The 19370-nt window shown below is 36.8% G+C and overlaps 1 protein-coding gene across 1 annotated transcript in view; it reads left to right on the top strand.

Moving 5' to 3' along the window:
• Nucleotides 1-19370, top strand: part of LOC306768414 (mediator of RNA polymerase II transcription subunit 13-like) — an 86536-nt gene that overhangs the window by 42864 nt on the left and 24302 nt on the right. Inside the window, exons 3-4 of the mRNA XM_079256769.1 lie at nt 8443-8527; nt 15222-15305. Of these exons, the coding sequence (XP_079112895.1) occupies nt 8443-8527; nt 15222-15305 (169 nt within the window). The remainder of the gene's footprint in view (nt 1-8442; nt 8528-15221; nt 15306-19370) is intronic.

Below are 19370 nucleotides of genomic sequence, written 5' to 3' on the forward strand. Positions count from 1 at the left end.
AAAGATTAAGATTTCTTAATGCAGCTAAAGTAAATTTGAAGATTAATTCACCATCACAAATCTTTTTTTACACCGGTCATATTCATAGCAAACTTATATGAGAAGATCTCTACTTGTCAGAGGATTGTACTTTAACTGAGGTGATGCTCATGACCAGTTCTGCTGGACTCTTCCTGTAACCAAGAGAAGTTGAGTTCAGGTGGACGGGTCCCTATGATGCTGTCCGAAGTCCTGGATGTTCGTTTGTAACTCTTTAAGGGCCTTCAGCTCAATATGTTGGGTCTGCTGGGTTTTCCTGTCTCTCCCAGAGATGTGGCTTCAAGACTGATGATCGGAAAAATACCTGCAAAAACCCACAAGTGATTAAAAAATCAGAAATGTCTTCAGCTCCAACGGATGAAAGAATGAAAAGAACTCTTGTGAATTGTTCTTTTTAAAAAAAATAGTTGTGAACCATTGATAAACTTGTGCCTAGTGGTTACTAGAGGTTCCAACAATGTGGGGTGATGGTGTATTGCTTAACTTGTTGCCAAACAAATACACACAGAACAAGAAGTTTAAGGCAGAGACAAAACCACATTAAACATTACATCTTTCTTTCCATCTAGTTTTCTCTAGTTTTCACTTTTTCTTAGTTTTTCTTAGTGTTTGAACTAAACTGCAGGGAGGCGTGGTTTACTGTCTTCAGCCAATTGGAGCAAGGGAAGTCTTGCAGCTTTGATAGAAGAGTAAAGACACGGCTTGGATTTTTATTTTGAGTATCAGTGTTTAGCTTATAAATGTGTTGGTTTCTATATTCCCTTGTCTTGGCATATCAGATTTAGTTTTTAAAGTTTCCCATTTAGTTTGCACCCCCTTGCCATACCGGTGGGGTTTGATTCCTTACGTGATAAGATGCATTTTGGTTTACGTAGATCAGCTGTAAATGGCTCCACTGGCAGATTTGTGGGTTCCTCACAGCCATTTCTTCTACGTTGCTCACACCTCCCATATTCAAACCTATAACTTAGTGGCAGACAAAAGTGTGTTTCAGAAAAAGCTATTCTTCTGGTCAAAGCATGGCTTTTAATGTGTGTTTGTGTTCCCCCCTGGGCCCCTTGTCCCACCAGAATTCACAGTATGCATCAAATTTATCCTGAAGAGAAAAACTTAAAAAAGTGGAAAACTATGCTTAAAAATCTACTAAGACAAACGGTTCCATAAAAACTTGCTGTACTGATGACAAATATGCTTTACTTTCAATTGCAGTATTTATTGCCAATCATGGTAGCAACTAGAGCTGTGATGATATGCTTTTGTCCCGATTCAGTTTTATTCTGATTCTTTGGATGTTGATTCAAATTAAATTACGATTCTCACAATTCTTCGATATTGCTGATTTTTGTTGATTAAAAACACAAAAAAATGTGTAAAACTTTTTTTGCTTGTCATTTTTCTTGATTTTAATTAGGAAAAACAACATGTAGCCAAACCATCATTCTGTTGCTATAATGCCCAAGAAGACAAGTAAAAAGATCAATAAAAAAAAATAAAAATGGCAAAAAATTTATAATGGATTATTTTTATTTATTTGAAAAAAATCAATTTTTTAACAAAAAAAAAAAAATCCATTTTAAAATTGTGAAGCAAAACATCCTGATATTCAATTTTTTTTATTAGATTTTCCCACCACGAGAAACAACAAGTCCATGCACCACTTCACAGAGTCAGTTTCTGATTTACAGTTTCGGATTATAATTTAGAACATCTCCAATAGAGATGATAGATAAAATGACAAAAAGATTCATGGATCCCTAAGGACCACGGAAAAATAATGACTGGGTAGGTGTGGTGACATGGAAATGCAAGGAAAAAGAAAGTCGGACATCTTGGCAATGTGACTTTTGGCTCTTCTTGGCCTAAAGGATACATAAACTGACGATCCTAAATGTTTAAGGTTTGTTGCAAAGATTTAAGATTCAGCATTAGCATTGACCAGAAGCTAAATAAAACTTTAGTGGTGTGACATTAGAGATTACTTGTGTTATAAGTTAATGAACACTAACATTTTTGAAGCTTTGGAGATTTGCAGGATAATTTAGTTGCATGAATCTGGTTCAAATGAAATGTTGACCAGCTCCACATAGGCCTGTCACAGTTACGATATAATCATATGATTTATTAATTTTTTTTCCAGAGTCACAAATACTGTTGAAATCATTTAAATAAAATGATTGTGTTTTTCTCTAGATATACAATTTTACATTGCAATGTCTCTTCCATTGTTTTGCGCAAAATCTATGTGTCAAATAAAATGGTATTTTTTATTTATGTTTCACAATCTATAGTTACAAAATGATTTAATTTATGTTAACAAGCTTTATAAAAACTCCTACGTCCTCCTACTGTTGCTCATTTGACTGGCTGTAGTGTTGTTGCCACCTCTTAAAAGTTCAGCATTGTCTTCATTGCCGTTATTTTCCCTTTTTTTTTTTTTTTTAAAATCACTGACAAAAAGAAAGCAAGTCAGACACATACATATTCTGACCTATGGTCATCTAAATCTAGACTGAAGTGTTGATGTTAATGAAGTCTTTTTCTGCCAAAGCTCTACTGCCATTGCTTAAGTCTGACCAAGTAGTCTTTCCATGTGAAAACGAAAAGAGTTGATGATGATAATAATAATAATAATAATAATAATAATAATAATAATAATAATAATAATAATAATAATGATAATAATAATGATAATAATAATAATAATGATGATAATAATAATAATAATAATAATGATGATAATAATGACCTGTATTCCTGTAGTAGCAAACAGGCCCCTCTGTCAGGTGGTTGCTGCACATTGTTACAGACAACAATACCTGTGTTCTGTTTTTATGGCCTTGCTGCATAAACTCAATGACACATTAATGCCACATTAGCAGCCAACATGAAGACAGCAAAATATAAGAATATAACTAATGGCAGCCTGCCTCTGGGCTCCTTGTTTCTCTCTGCACAGTCTTGTTTCTATTATTACGATGTCCATGTGAGCATTATGTAAAAAACCGGCCCTGTTGGAAATGTGCTGTTTACAAATGGCCATTTACTGTATCACCTAAACAGCTGTTCTTGTTTTGAGCATAGCCTGTGTGTGGTATAAAAAGTACGCAGTCAATGGGAAAGGCAAAATTGAGCCTCTGCTTTTAAATGCCACAACCTGTCAGTATGTTTCAACAAGTACTGCAGTAAAATAGAAACCAAATGGAGCCTGTTATCAGCAACGATGTTTGTATTAAACTGCTGCAACATTTCATAATGCGATGAATTTAATTGTTGATGTAACTAAAGGATTATTTTTATTTGTACCTTTCCAAAAGCTTAGTCCAGACTTGCTTTCTGTTTTTGAAACATTCAGCTTTTACGGTCTTTTAGCTTTCCTCTGTGGCATCAGGTGCTCATCCAGAACCTGAGGGTGCTCATAAATGACTCAAACTCATCATTTTGACTGCAGTAAAAATGTGGTGTGAGCTTTTTATGATACTGTGCAGGTGTGTGTTTATGGCTACAATTTTTGCCATTTTTTTTGTCTCAACATAATTGTATTTCATACGGTGAGATGATTTCTAGATTCTCTGAATGAAATCAATACCTTTTACCTCATACGGCTCATAAACTGGATATAAGTCACATCATATAAAATGTTATCAGTTTAGTTTATTGAAATAATGGAAATATTCAGAAAAGGCAAATATCTGAAATCTAAAAAAACCTTTTTGACCCATACATGAAGACATCTACCCAGGAAACATAAAATTGACATCTTTATCTATGTCTCTGTGTATAATTTTTTTACTCTGTTTTCATCTCCAGCCATTTATACAGCCTTGTAAATGTTCTCCTTCTTTTATTGATAAAGAGCATAACTAAAGAGCACATTGAGTTATGCTGGCACATAAAACTAAGACTCACTCATCCACTCGAATGGATATTCTTGTTCACGTGGAACCAGCAAAAGAGACCAAACTGCTCAGAAATGCAGCAGGACAGCTAACTATTAGAGTGGCATGAGTTTCTCTGGAATCATCCGCACACATATCTCACAGATTCCCCAGCTTGCTCATATCACAAACCTTGCAGAACCACAAGTACATGTTATGAATACTAGGGCCATTGGTCCAAAACAAATCAAAAAATGACAAAGAAGGGGAAAGGACAGAAAGGAAACATGCTGTGTGGGGTTCATCGTGTGAGATGGGGTGTTGTCACAGCTCAACTCCTTCCCTTCTTCTCAGATTAATACCATCTTTGTATTTGTTCTCACATTGTTGAATCAGTGAGTGGTCAGTCCCTCTAGTGGTGTTAGACCAACACAGCCAGGGGATGTAGCAGAGAAAAAGACAGAAGGACATAAAGAGAGAGGTGGAAAGCCTGTGCTAGATGCAGAGGAGAGGAAAGAGAGAAAGAGAGGTGGAAATAAAGAAAGAGTGGAAGTGGCGACCCAGTTCCATCACTGCTTGTTTGTGTTCGGGGTGGTGCGGCAGTTAAGAGCATTGTGGCATGAGGATGGGGGAGGAAGGACGGTTGTGTGAAAGAAATGTGCATTTGTGAGGACGTAACCTCACTGTAAACGCATAATGCAACGTCAGGCACAGCACATTAATATATGTCTATGATGTTTTTACAGTACACTCACACTGCAGATGAATGGAAAATTAACTTAGAGTGCTATACTTAGAGGGATTCTAAAGCTGCTCCTAATTAATTATTTTGCTGGAAAAAGCAATAGTAGCAGTAATTTTAAGTTCAAGCTTTTTAAAGATGAGAATTAACTTCTTTTTTATTTTAAATGGTATTGCTTGACTAAAATTGGTGATGCCCAAACAAAACTTTGAAGTTATCAGTGATTTAAAAAGATCATCATTAGTTGCAGTGAGGTGTAAATGTGAAAAAAAAAAATACATTCATTGTGTTCATCTGATGGTGTTATTAGCTGTTAATTACTAAGTGTTACAATGAATTACAGAAAAGGTTTATGCTTTAATTTATTTAATTGTCAAATTTTCTGCTAACTCAAACATTTTTCATATTTTTCCAGCTGTCATAGCTTCAGACATAAATAAAATTTAGAATTGAAAAATTAACAGTAACATTTTTATGGACTGGGATTTATTGATGAATTGTGAAAATAATGATGAAATTATTCCACTGACTAAACAGGTTTTGTGGCTACACCCTTGCGATGCATAACTGACACAAGGAAATGTGAGAACTAAGTTTTAGCTATACCTTATTAATGCATGAACAACTTAATGTTCACATGTTGTTTTTGCTTCAAACTGTGTGCTTTCAGCACCTGAACTCTTACTTAGTTTCAAGTGCTGTCATTATAAATCACATCAGATTGCAGGATATGATTATAACAGACCATCTTGGTAAATAATGGTTTAGGTTTTTTAAGTTAGATATATTTCCTCAAGGCTATCGTAGTGTAGGTAGATTTATGTATGTATTTTTTTTTTTTTTGAAGTTTTTACAGCGCAATTTCACTGTGAAGCTGCTTTTAAATGATGTTTTATCTAAGTTTAAGTTTGTTGTCTTGTAATTAAACAATTCTACTAGGAAAACCCAGTATGTTGGGTTACAGTGCTTAAATGCATCTTAAGATTAAATTAAATAATTGCTCATGTGCTGCGATGGACTGGCGAGCTGTCCAGGGTGTACCCTGCCTGTCGCCCAAAGCCAGCTGGGATAGGCTCCAGCTTCCCCGCGACCCTGAATTGGATTAAGCGGTTTAGAAAATGAATGAATTAATGAATTGCTCATGTGTAAGGTGCCTCACCAACACGTGGCCAGAAGTTAACTGACCACTCTTACATTAATAATTTGAGGCCAGGACTTAATATTTTTGTGGCCATGGGATAACATCTTGTGGTCGTGCATTAATAACACGTGGTTACATATTTTTGCTTATGACACTTAATGCCAAAGGGACAAGAATTTAAAACCCAAAGAATAGAAAATAAAAAAATTAATAAAAACCTTTAGGTCAGCTAAAACATAAAACATTCCTGAAATTGACTAATTTCTCAGAGGAAAAAAACATTTATACTTCTGCATACTTATGAGAGACTGCTGGGAATTTGTGGGTTTTTGTCATATGAATTCACACAATGGTCAAATGAGGCATATTGACCCTCCTCTTAAAAAACAGCAATTATTCACTGAAAGCAAAATTAAATGAGGAGATCTCCGTTTGCAGAGGGCGAAATGATATAAAAGAGAACAGAGTTGATTACATCCTATTCCTTTATATCATCAATATGATGCACATCCTTGTCACTCTGTTGCGATTGATGGATCATGATGCTGTAAAGCCCTCCCGCACTTAGCAGGGCATTTAGTGTTTACAGCATGCTTCTCCCTTGGGCCATCTGTGTTCTTCTGATTAACCGGCAGCAAAAAAAAAAAGAAAAAAAAAAAGAAAAACCCCAAAATGTGGTGGTTTCTGGCTGATTGTTGCAAAAACGTCCGTTTCATGGTTTGTCTCACACCCCTTTGGGATATCATGCTTTAAAATATCTGATAAATGTTTTATTTCACACTCTATTTTTCTATATTTACAATAATTGTGTGGAGTGTGTTTGCAGGCGCTCATGTGGATGCCTGACCTTGATTTCTCGCTACAGCGATTTGTCACACCTTGTGTTGATATGGTGCAGGGAGCTGGCTCTTTGACAGCTACACTATAAACACGAGTGTCTAATGTGGATTGCATGTTTTCATGCTCCTAAAAATATTCCACTGTCACTGTTTTGATTTTTTTAAAAAAAAAAAAAAGCAGGCTGAGCACTGTAGGAATCAGTAGCATAAATGCTGAAAGGTTTCTTTGAGTCTCCTGAAGGTCATGCGGTTAAGTTTTGTTGACTTTTGGGAGGAAGTGCTTGAAGGATGCAGGGGTGAGGAGTCAGTGACATAGTTTTGGAGTAATAGGGGTCAGGAGCATTCTGCAGAGCTGCCCACGAGGAAAGTAAATTAAGATGACTTGTGGAGAGCTAGGGGAGTTGGTGAGGGGAAATAAAGTTGGGCGATTTTTAAGAGCAGCAGCAGAGAGAAGGAGATGTAGAGACAGTGAGAGCTAATGAGCTGTATTTTCTGGAGACTTGGCATTCTGCTCATGGTGCTTGCTGTATCTCTCTCCTCAGTGGAAGAGCTGGCTGGAGTGAGCTTCCTGTCTGAGCCCTGAAGCAGGAGTAAATGAGGGGTGGGTAGGAGGGGGGGAAAGGGGGTGGTGGCGGAGGGGTGTTGGAACAGAGGAAGGAGGAGAAGGAGGAGGCTGAGGGGCGGGAGGGAACAGTGTTGAAATTGAATGCCAAGGCGCCATGTTCTCACCGCCAGCGTTTCCATGGTTACAGGGTAATTCTGGCGAGTAAGGAAATTTCATTCACTCTGGTATGATGAAGAAGAAGAAGAAAAAAACAGGAGGGAAATATTAACAAAGCAACAAAGATGGGGAAGACACAGCTCCCATATATATATATATATATATATATATATATATATATATATATATATATATATATATATATATATATATATATATATATATATATATATGTGTGTGTGTGTGTAAAGAGAGATAACAAGGGAGAAAAAAAGAGAGAGAGAAATTAAACAGAAAGCACAAGGAGGATATTAAAGGAGTCAGAAGAAAAAGAGGAAGCATCTACCATGGTTTATGCCACCCATCCCCCAGGCGATCTGCCTCTACCTTTGTTTCTCATTCCCCCCTTTTTTTTTTTTTTTTTTGTGTATATCTGTGATGCTTGGTCTTTTTGCCACCACCCTATAAGCAAACACAACACCCACCCACAATCCTCCAGTTTTTCCAGCAGCCCTGCAGGTATGTGGCAAAGAACAAAGAAAAACACTGCTAACTAGCCGTTGTGTTTGCATTTGTCTGTATGTCTCCCTTTTGTGAGGAAGGCAATGGGGGTTGGTGCCAGGGTAGTTTCAGGGAGGGGTTTAAGAAATCCGGAGGCAGCAGAATTGTTCACAACATATTTGACACATTGTGCAGCAGCTGCTGACATATCGGAGGATTAGCCAAAGTTGATTTCAACACACTTGTCGTCAGACGCTTAAATTTCACAATTTCAAAGGGAAAAGAAACTGTTGGACTAAAACAGTGTGTGCATGTAAAAACCTGAACACTCAGATCCAAGCATACTCTCACTCTCCTGCTAACCGGGGCTGACAACTGCATGGGGTTTGACTGGGCTATAGCTGCAGTCAATGTGACAGTTGTACTGCCAAGCAACCTCTGTAAACACACATACACATGCATACACATTATCTTTATTTTGGTAAATATCCTCATAGGTTTTCCACCAGCACATCTATGTTTTACTGTCAGAAAATATTAATTTGGAGAAATTAATAACATGTATTTTTTTTCTTCTCTTTCAGTGGCTGAGGAAGGGTTTTGGGAGTGTGGGCTGTCCTATGAGTGCAGGACGCTTCTGTTTAAGGCCATACACAACCTGCTGGAAAGGTAAAACTGTCACTGCTAAACAGAGTCAATATTGTTAAGATTTGCTGTCAGGATTGAATGACAGACAGAACAAATGTTATTGGCTATTTCTAAAATTATTTTCTTAAAACAGGCATCAGTGTTTATGTAAAAAAAATAGTCAAATTTATGCTGCTGTCATAGATGCTGCATTAGTTTATATACAAGTGAACTATGACGTCAATGCAGCAGAGTTACAGCCGTGCTTACTACGTCATTCAGTGGAGTCTTCATCCCACAATGGAGATGTTGCTATTAAAAGCAGTATTGCATGAGAGGAAGCTGTGCAGGAACCACATCATGCATACACAGGCAGAGCAACACAATTTAAACCCTTTCATTTATATTTCAATGAATATTTGACTTTTTAAAATTATGATCAATTTGCAGTGTAACAACTCTTACAAACTTTTAAGGTTTTTAAGGATTGTAGAGATTCCTTTATTAAGTAATCTGCTCATACACTCTTCCCTGTAGTTTGTTCTTTTTCTCTAATGTATCACTGAAATGGTGACATGTTACAAAATTCATTTGGTGTCCAGCTGACTGAAATAAGGCTGATGTTAGGATGTCATTTTTGGCCCCTGCTGATGTTTATCAGGTCAGAAATACAAAACAGAAAGCTACTCTCTGCCAACACACCTGAAGTACCTGAAACACCTTATTTGTAGTCCTTGTTTACCCAGTTTAATAGTAAAAAAAAAAAAGCATCATACTTGCTGAGTGCCGTGTTTGCCCCGTCTCCTAGCATACCAATCAGAGCAGACTTCACCTTTAAGGAAGAAACCTTACAGAAACAGGAGTTGAATTAAATGCTTTCAGAATTGGTGACAGTAGATGCTGAAGACGTGCAGAACGAGAAAAATATTGAATGTCTTGAGCATTAAATGCCTGTAAACATATTCCAGTAAACCCACGAAATAAAACGAAGAAATATGTATGAATGCTTATTAAGATTATTAAAAAAGAAAGTTTTTTTCAGGTTTGTTGTTGAAATAAATGACACCTCTACCACTGACTGCTAGTTACCATGAATTAGATGAATCAGAGTGATTTTAAGTTCCAACAAAGAAATCCTCAAACAAAACAACTTAAACTGACGCAGAGGCTTTTTTTGTCATAAGATTCACTGTAATGAAATTATAATCTGAGTGCTGAATCACTTGCTCAAGTACCCAAAGCTCTCCGTTCTGAGTCTAAGCCATCTGTTAAATGAAGCAGCACATATTTGCTCTCTATTAAGTTAAGCATCAGTGATCATCATAGGGGGCAGGCAGAATTAACCTTCCTATTACCTTGAAGCTGACTCCTTTTATAGCTCACTGTTTCAACACCAGAGGGATCACTTTCACTTCTTCTTTTATAACGTACAGATAAAGCTAACCTTTCAGTTTGTAAAAAAAAAGTACAAAAAAACAAAACAAACAACAAAAAAACCCACATAAATAATTTACAAATATCTCTACATATCAGAAATACTGTGAAATAAACTAAAATGAAAGATGACAATAGTTATAAAGTAAAGCGATGCTTAATCTGGGTGTTACAGAGATTATTTTGCAAGCATGCCTTTTTGGCCTTTTTGGCCAGTTGATGGGTTCTTTTTAGTATAACTCGATAAAGCAAGTCACGGTCAGCGAAGCTTTGTTGTGTTGCTCATTCATACGTTTTACAGTCAAAACAGGAGCTTTGTTTCTGAGGGAAATCAACTAATTAAACACTACAGATGTTTTGTTGAGTCATGAAAGTGAAATTGCTGATCAGATTTATAGGGAGGGAATTATAGCCCACTGCTGCAGGCTGTCAAATGGATGCAATTAAGTTTATTATAATTTATTAGTGGCTATAAATTATCCTCAAATGCTTTATCTCCTCAGAGATTAGAAAAGCAGTATGTTTCTAATTTGAATTTGAGAGTAAGAGAACAAAAGTGTTTGTGCTAAATGCTGAATATGTCTTTTATATTTGTGCGTTTACTGATTTTTCAGAGTCAACAATGAGATGTTGATAAAATTAAATTCTGGTGTCTCCAAGTACAGACTCTTCACAAAGTACGAATGTGTCATTCATGAATGCTTGTTGTCAGTTGTTCAGCTGTTGGATATTGTTAAGAGGAAGGTAGAAGAAATTTCCAGGTGCAGTTTTGACTGTTTTTCCTAAAATCCCCTTCAGACTCTGTTGCAGCTAACTAATAAATACTCAAACACAAATAAAAAAAATTGTGTCACTTGTGGAACCGGCATGACTGAAAAAATGCTATCTATTATTTTTAACCGGCTTGTTCTAAACAACTGTAAAGCTCAACGGCGACTTGTCCTTCCCACCTGAATCCCTCTGCATATGCCCCTCTTCATGCACAAATCACAGACTCACAGAGTTTTGGAGCATTTGTAGAGGCACCGAAGTGAGAGCCAGAGCTTGGCTAAATATGGCACACTACATCAACATTCGATGTTAACGTAACTCCTAAACCCTCTGGAGTAAGCACTGCGCATGTCTGTGCTTTGAAGGCGCGGCTTTGAGGGAAAGTCTCAAGAAAAGGGTGTGCACTTTTGAGTTGTGTATTTTCAAAATGTTGCTTGACGGAACCGTTTTTCCTAGGATCTCCTAATCTCAATTTAAATAATTCATAAAAAAATATAAGTAGAAATTACTTTTCAGTTCTCTACTTTTTTCAGGGCCATTCAGATCCTATTACGTGTTTTGTTGTTATTTTATTTTTTTTTATAGTGTAGAGCTTCACTGTTTCTTTTGTCATCATTTCAAGTTGCAGCTGTTTTCCTGACAGAAACTTGAAATCACGTTTTCATGGCAGGATCATATTCCGCATTATACTACTATGTACCATAACCAAATACTATACAGACAAAGCAGACGACCAACAGAGAATTAGCAGTTCATAGCATGGATGTCTCCCTAAGGACTTGTGGAAACCAAAACAGACAAGAAAAAACTTTAAATGGATGAAAATGTTTTTTAATAGCTCTTCCAAACATTAAGTATTTAACATAAATAGGTTAATCATTGTTCTATGGGTTTTAGCTTATTAAACAGGGGATGTGATAAAAGAGTTTCATTAGCCTCTTGTTTCATGTTGCACTGCTACAGCAATAGTGGTAGACAGGTTTAGAACAACTCTGTTTCCTTTTTACATCTTTTTCTTTTTTCTCCATATATCAGACAGAGAGGACAGCCAGTAGCATGAGCACAGATTTAAAAAAACCAACAACAACAACAAAAGCAAACAATAATACTCCCCCTCCTCCCCCTGGGAACATTAATAGAACATTCACCATGGGCTTTTTCTGTTCAAATGGCTCAGTCGAAAATCTCTCAAAGGCTGTGACCAATAATGGTTAAAAAAAAAAAAACCATAGAGCAAAAAAGTTTGAACAGATAAAACTTTATTTAGTGATGCAATCTCTTCCTTTGAACAGCAGATAATATGCCAATTTAAGACCCACCCCTACTGTGCAAGCCTAGCTGTTAATGCTACCATATGCAGTTCAGGCTTGAAGCATGTTGAAGGTGATGAATATATACCACCGGGACAGACTTAGTCAAAGAGCCATCCCAACTTTCACAGAGAAAAAACACCAGGTTTCTCATTCACATGTGAAACCTTTAGCTGCATGTCTGGATATCAGGTATTGATAGGACTGATCGGATCCAATATTGGTATCCGACTCCGATATCGTCATTTGGAAATGTTCTGAATTCCCCGTTTGACGTCACTGATCCATGGAGGGCGCTTTCATGGTCCCGCATTTCATTTAGATGGCCTATATACTAGTCTGAAAACATAAAAATTCAAGACGCCAACAGCCAAGCTCTACAAGGTAAAAGTTGTTCAGTTGGGAATGTAAGAGAATATGGCACTGCAGACACACGCTGAAGCTTTCCAGCAGAGCGATAAACTTCCAGCAGAAAACTGAAAGGCGATTAGCCCACAGAAAAGTTGCTCCGTCTCATCATTCTGGCCGGTTAGCCTATCTGTCAGTGTTCATTTTGGAAAAGTCTGCTGACGTCACACGTAGAAGGTAAAGGAAGACATAGAAATCTCCAGCTTAAGTTGCTCATCGCTGCATCTCATTGAGCATGATTGGTTTATTTCACAGTACAACATTAGCGAGGCTTTCATATAAACCTGGGGACCATTTCAAACATTTTCAGCTACAGTCGCATTTGTAGGATCTTTAAATTGAACAAAAAGTTTTAGCAAATCAGTTCCACAAAGACATGGCGGCCCTGTTGAACATATTACATCTGCCATCCATCCATTTTCTGAACCACTTATCCAATTCAGGGTCACAGGGAAGCTGGAACCTATCCCAGCAATCATTGGCCGAGAGGCAGGGTACACCCTTAACAGCTCACCAGTCCATCGCAGGGCCAACACAGAACAAACAACCATTCATGCTCCCACTCTCTCCTAGGGACAGTTTTAGAGTAGCCAATTAACCTAACATGTACATCTTTGGACAATGGAAGGAAGGGAGTACATGGAGAACATAAAACTCCACACAAGAAAGGCCACTGTTCGAACCTCCCCGAAGCAAGTCTTCTGAGACGATATTGCAGACCCCAATCTGTCTGCAATGTTTTCCATTTATTAATCCATTTATTATTCCCAGATCAATAATACGTCATGCTTTTATCAAATTCTCACTGACACTTAATATGAAAATAAGCAGTCGTTGCCTCTAGGTGATAACTACCTTTTGTTTTTATGGATATTATAAAGTAGCGAGAGACGTTATCTTTGATTTACTTTATATTATTTTCTTATAACTAATTTAAGAAAACATTTAAATTGAATTAATTTTGTTAATCATTTGCTCTCTTTTTAAGAAGTAAGTGATGTGTGTTTACTACAACCTAAACCTGACACAATAATAACAGCAATAATGTTCATGATAATAATCATGTTCAGGTAAACAGATTTGGTATCAGAAAATGTTGGTATCAACTGATACATCATTTCTGATATTGGATTGGAATCCCCAAAAAACAAAGTATCCCTAAAAGCAGGTATTTTGTTGTATGTAAAATGAAAATGACCTGCAAGTGACATTAACACAACCAGTCTAAATTTAGCCTAAACTTATCAGCACAACAAAGCTATGTTATGATAAATATATTAAAATGGAAAATGATTTGTAAATATATTGATGTAAATATTTTAAAAATATATGATAATCAATGTGGCAATGTGCAGGAATAATTAAAAAGCACAGTAATGTCAAAATCTTAAGAAAATGAATAAATTAACTTTACTATCACAACAATTACTAAAAAAAAAAAGAAAAAAAAAAAGCTAATATTAAAGTGTTAGCTACTTATTTTTTTTTAGAAATTATATTATGGAACTAGCACTTGAAATAATACTACTGAATATATGTTTGAAAATGTTTTATAACAGTACAATCACAATACCTAAAGTAATATACTATAGTGATGCATTAACTGTATTAAATATACAGAGATAAAATTACCATAATAATTAAATCTAAATGATAAGGGTGTTATTTGGATATTTATTGTAAATATGACAAATTACCATAACATTTTTCTACACAAATTAGTCAAGCTTAAATTTGTATTTTTTTTCATTGAGCACTTTGTCCATTTTCATAAATTAGCGTGTGTATATGGAGACCTGATTGATATTTTAATGTAAACTCCTCATTAACTAACAGTGAGGTATGTGTCATTCTGTGTATGTCTCACATTAAGGTGCCCTTCACACGTGTGTGCAGCTACATTATTGTGTCACATCAGGCGTTAATGGGTTAGATATCAAATATAAAAGAAGCTTTAACTAAACATATCTCAGCATTAACTTCAGCATTTTACTTGGCAGCTGTTCCACTGATTACATTGTAATATAGTTCACTCCCTGTCAGTGTGTTTTTGTGAGACTGCCCTTCTTATAGATACACTGATACAATGCACACAGTTGTAATGGGGCGGGGTGCAGTACAGATCTAATTAGACAGCCATTCTTTTTTTTTCAAAATGACATTAACAAATTAAGATGGCTCTGATACTGAGCAGCCATGGTCCGAAAGCCAAATACACTGATAAGAATCCACTAAAGATGGCAGAGCCAGAGACTGAAAGCTTTAGATAGCTGTACTTGGCTGAACAGAAAAGACTACATAAAATCATTTTGTAAATCGGAGACTGAGGTCAGAGGATTCAGGTGGGACTTCACTGGCACCTGCACACAGAGAGAAGTCAAACTTCTGAGAGGGCTGTGTTTGTCTGCAAGAGGAATCCAAAATTATGGCAGGACAGAGAGTATAACTGCACTGATCTTTGATGTGTTTTTATCTGATGCAAGGGAGCTTTGGAAAGATATGTGTGAAAGTACAAATCATCTGGGGGGAAGTAGATCAGCAGAAGATTACCTTCCCTTTTCCCGTGCATTTGTCAGACAGTTCATATCTCAGACTTTACTCAGTTTATGTAAAGAGCAGTCCATGCGACTGAAATGATTGAACATTGTAATGGCGGCTAACAACCAAAGAGCTTAAACAAAATGTTTTGCAAGTCTTTTCTCTAAGTCTGTAGTTGCTTAGCTTAATGTAAAAGTTGTTTCTTTGTTTAGTCTTGTACTGAAATTCATGACTTGATTCCTGATATTTCCTTCTCCCTCTATTCTGTGCTCCAGATGTTTAATGGATAAAGGCTTCGTGAGGATTGGGAAATGGTTCTTCAAACCAACTGAACTGGATGGAAAGTCTTTGGGCAACAGGTAAGCACAACACCAAACATGCAGACACATGTGTTCTATAATTATTACACTATGCTACTTGATCATGTTTTTGTTCTCAATTTCACATCTGGGACTTTTGAGTAATGTGTGTGATTATCGGAGCGACTCATAGTGTGACACAGAGAGGCAACATGACTGGCTTTAATGTGTTTCGGTATTTAAGTCGTCTTGGCATTCCAACAGCGGACCAGTGGTGTGAGACTCTTAAAAACGAGAGCAGTGAATGGTATCCAGAGGTGGAGCAGAACACATACAGACCTCTTTCTGGGTGAAGGTTGGGAATGTTTGCGTGTTGCTTGCTGTGTAACTGTTGGCAGCGTGGGAGAAGGACTGAGACACTGAAACATAGCAAAAAGAGGGGTGGGTGCAATGGCACTGCAGCTTGTTGCTTCAGCAATCATAGTTCCATCTTACAGTTCAGTCCCTCGACATCATCACCATGCAACATCCCTCACATCTCTAACATAGCAATTTTTACATGCTAAGCTTTTAAATAACTGACTTCTTTGGAAACCACTTAGCTGTCATGTAGCTCATTTTATAAATCTGCTTCGTATCGCCTAAAGGCAGCTCGTGCAAAATTCATTTATTTATTTGAATTGCTTTTGTATAGTTTTTTTTTAACAAGAAGCTGTAAATTGCTTTGTCATTCAAATGTGATACAAAACAAATGATGCACAGGAATCTGGCTCTAGAAAGTTGCTGACACAAGTGCAGTCTACTGTGATGTGCAGCAAACTTAAGTGTAGCTGTTGAGAGCAGGTGGAGGTCCCTGAGTGAGGCACACTGTCTGACACATTAAGAAAGTGTGTTTGTCACTTGTCCTGCTTGGATCTGGGGACTAGTGTGAGAAGAGCTGATGTGGCTGTGACATATTTGTGCTTAAAAGCACTCTCATGTTGAAATATTCTGAAGGCAGACGTGATTAAATAAAGGAATAAAAACTCAATGAACTTTAGGTGAATGCAGACACTTCAGTTTGTGCAAGTAGATCATTGAATGGCTTTGATGTGAGTGGCTAGGATGTGATTTACAAGTGCTCATCACTACCATCATAAATGAGGGAATTACTTTTAAGAAACAGATTTCGGTTCAACCTTGTCAAAGATGGTGTGTTTAAGCTTTCTGAATAAAGGGGAAAGAATGTAGTGATGCTGATGTTGTGATGTATTTAGCAGTGAAGAGGGAACCCCATGGCAGACGCAAGTCTCACTGGAGAAATTATGTCTCCAACTGGCCTGGGAATTATTGTGGATCCCCTAGGAGTAAGTAGAATTGCCAAAGTTAGAATAGGGCTCCCCTTTCTTCTATAAACTAATTCGTAAGTGCCTATTTTTTAATAACTTACTAAATGTATGACTCATTCAGCAGCTGAAAACATTATATTTTGCAACATTGCTTGGGTAATTCCCAACATGTCCAAAAAAAGTTCCTTTATTTAATTTTGTTGCTATTCTTTCACCTTTTGGTCCAGTTAAAACCAGTTGAATGTGATACGAGAATGGCTCAGCAAGGCAAGCTTATTTTTTTTTATAGCATATTTCACTACAAGACAATTTACAGAGCTTTATGAAAGTATAAACTATATACTCATATCATCCATACTTGGTTATGAACTTGGTTTATGTACAGTCTTGTCTCAGAAATGTAGTCACTCCCCAAGAGCATGATTTACATGACAAACAGGGATGGACTTAGCTCACTGCTCACAAGGATCAGTGTCTTCAATGTACTTATATTTCAAGTTGTTTATTTCTATCAAATACAGATTTGAAATATCTTTTATTGAGCCTTTGAGGGTTTATTTTTTATAAATATATTGTACTACACATATCATACACTATATAAAGACCAACACTGAACATTAGCAGATCTGATGCAGAATGACAACCAGGGCCTGCTCTAGCCAGGGGGCTGACCAATTAGAGCACACTAGCTGTGTCAGGACAGAGCTGGCCTTCTTTGCATCTGTTTTACTGGAAAATCATTAACATGGGGAGATAAAAAAAGATTTGCATTAGCCATTTCATGAAAGCTTTAAAATTATTTTGATATAGAGGAAACAATCGGGACACAATGAACCCCCACCTCATAGGGAAATGCATTTAATCATTGTGGAGGGTACTGATGTGCAACAACTTGCTGTAACATTGCTAACAATGTTACAGGAAAAACAAAAGCAGATGGTTAAATGAGTTTGGATGAGAGACTGGTTGATGAGTTAAACTCAAGATGGGTCTACTGGAGGTGAGGCTATGTCTGTCACATTTAGTATTTGTAGGCAGTCCCTCATTAATATCAGCCTGAGTGGCTGAAATGTTTGCTTTACTCATTTCAATGAAATGCACACAGTTGAAATTATTTAAAACTTTTTATTAAACTGTGGGCTTTATAAACATGTAACAACATGTTACATTCATGGAATATAGCAATAGTCTTACTTTGTACTGACCACACAAAATGACCAGGTTTAGTTCTTTTCCTGTTTTTTTTTTTTTTTCTTCTTTGTGCATTTGTTTTGGGCATCAATGGCTATGGTTACCTGATGTTTTTTCAATTTGGAATTAAATAATTCAGAATTAACGGATTCTCCTACGAGTTTACATGAAAATAATAATTCCGAATAACATTTACATGAAACGCATCCTCCTCTTTTGAGCGGCAGGTCGGGAAGGGTTCTGATTAGGCAATTGGTGCACATGACGTATGACGTATGCCGGGAATAAACAAAGTTCCCTCCATGCTTCTTATTTTTTCAGTTGTAACTTGTAAAAACTACATAATAAGTACCAGTTTTGCCGCTATTTTTAATATAATTTTGAAGTTCCAGCTCAACATGAGCATAGGACTTGACTTTTTTCTGCAACTGAGAAGGAGAGGAAAGATAGACCACCGAAAACGGGAGGCAAAACAATGCGCGTTATCGGGAGAAGACAAGGTAACAAGCATGTGCAGAATGATCATAATTAACTTAGAGTGGAATTAAGGTTTACATGACAGAGGAATTAAATAGTTCGGAATTAAAATGCGACTAAACCAGTCACTTACATCAGAATTAAGTTTGATTCTAAATAGAAATATGTATTAGGAATTACGTGTTTACATGGTCATTTTTCATCAGTTTAAAGCAGAATTAACCTTTATTTGGAATTAAACAGGAATAAAAAATCCCATGTAAACACATGGGTAGTGTTTACCATTTAAAAATATTTTAAACTGTCCCTATAGAGAGTTTAAAATCAATGTAAAGTATAAGCGTAAATTACCAGACCAGACATTGTTGAGAAATTAGAGAAAAGTTTGTATAAGAAAAGAAAAGTGGATTCAGTAACTAATATGGAAAACGAGGAGGTGTGAGGACGCTGCATATATCATCATGAGTGCACAAAATCTCTTTTCAAAGTTACACCCAGATTTTTATGTGTAGTGATTTGTGTGTGTGTGTGTGTGTGGGTGTGTGTGTGTGTGTGTGTGTGTGTGCCAGTGAGACTTCTGTTCATCATGTTAATTCCACTTCATTTCAAAGCTCTGTTGGAATTTGTTCTACGGCCCCTGCTGAGCCAACTCAGACTTGTTCTTTCTGTGAATTTTTAACATCCTGAAGGCAAAGATTGAAAAGGAAACAGAGATGGAGAAATGGTCTTAAACATTCATGTGCAAAAAAATACAAGTTTTATATAGATTGATTTTTGTGCACGTGGCCGACTGGCCTTGGCACTGATCATATTGTGCAAGTAATGCATAGCAGTTGTTATTTCAGTGAATATACACAGCTAACCGGTATACAAGAGATCCTGAACACCCTCCTGTTATCTAGCACTAGCAAAGATGCTATGAATTATTTCTCCCATTGATTGCTGTGATGTCTGTTGACAGTGTGTCTTGATAACCTGTTCAGATCAGGGATTTATACCATGAGGGAACATTTCTCAGGCATACAATGACCCCTCTCAACACTTCCTTTGTCTCATCTTCACTTCCACATTGTGCCTTTAATCCCCAACAGAGGGCGCTTTGGTGTTAATATCCATGCCATGCTTTCAC

The sequence above is a fragment of the Telmatherina bonti genome (assembly GCF_933228915.1).
Source record: "Telmatherina bonti genome assembly, chromosome: 17".
Lineage (NCBI taxonomy): Eukaryota > Metazoa > Chordata > Actinopteri > Atheriniformes > Telmatherinidae > Telmatherina > Telmatherina bonti.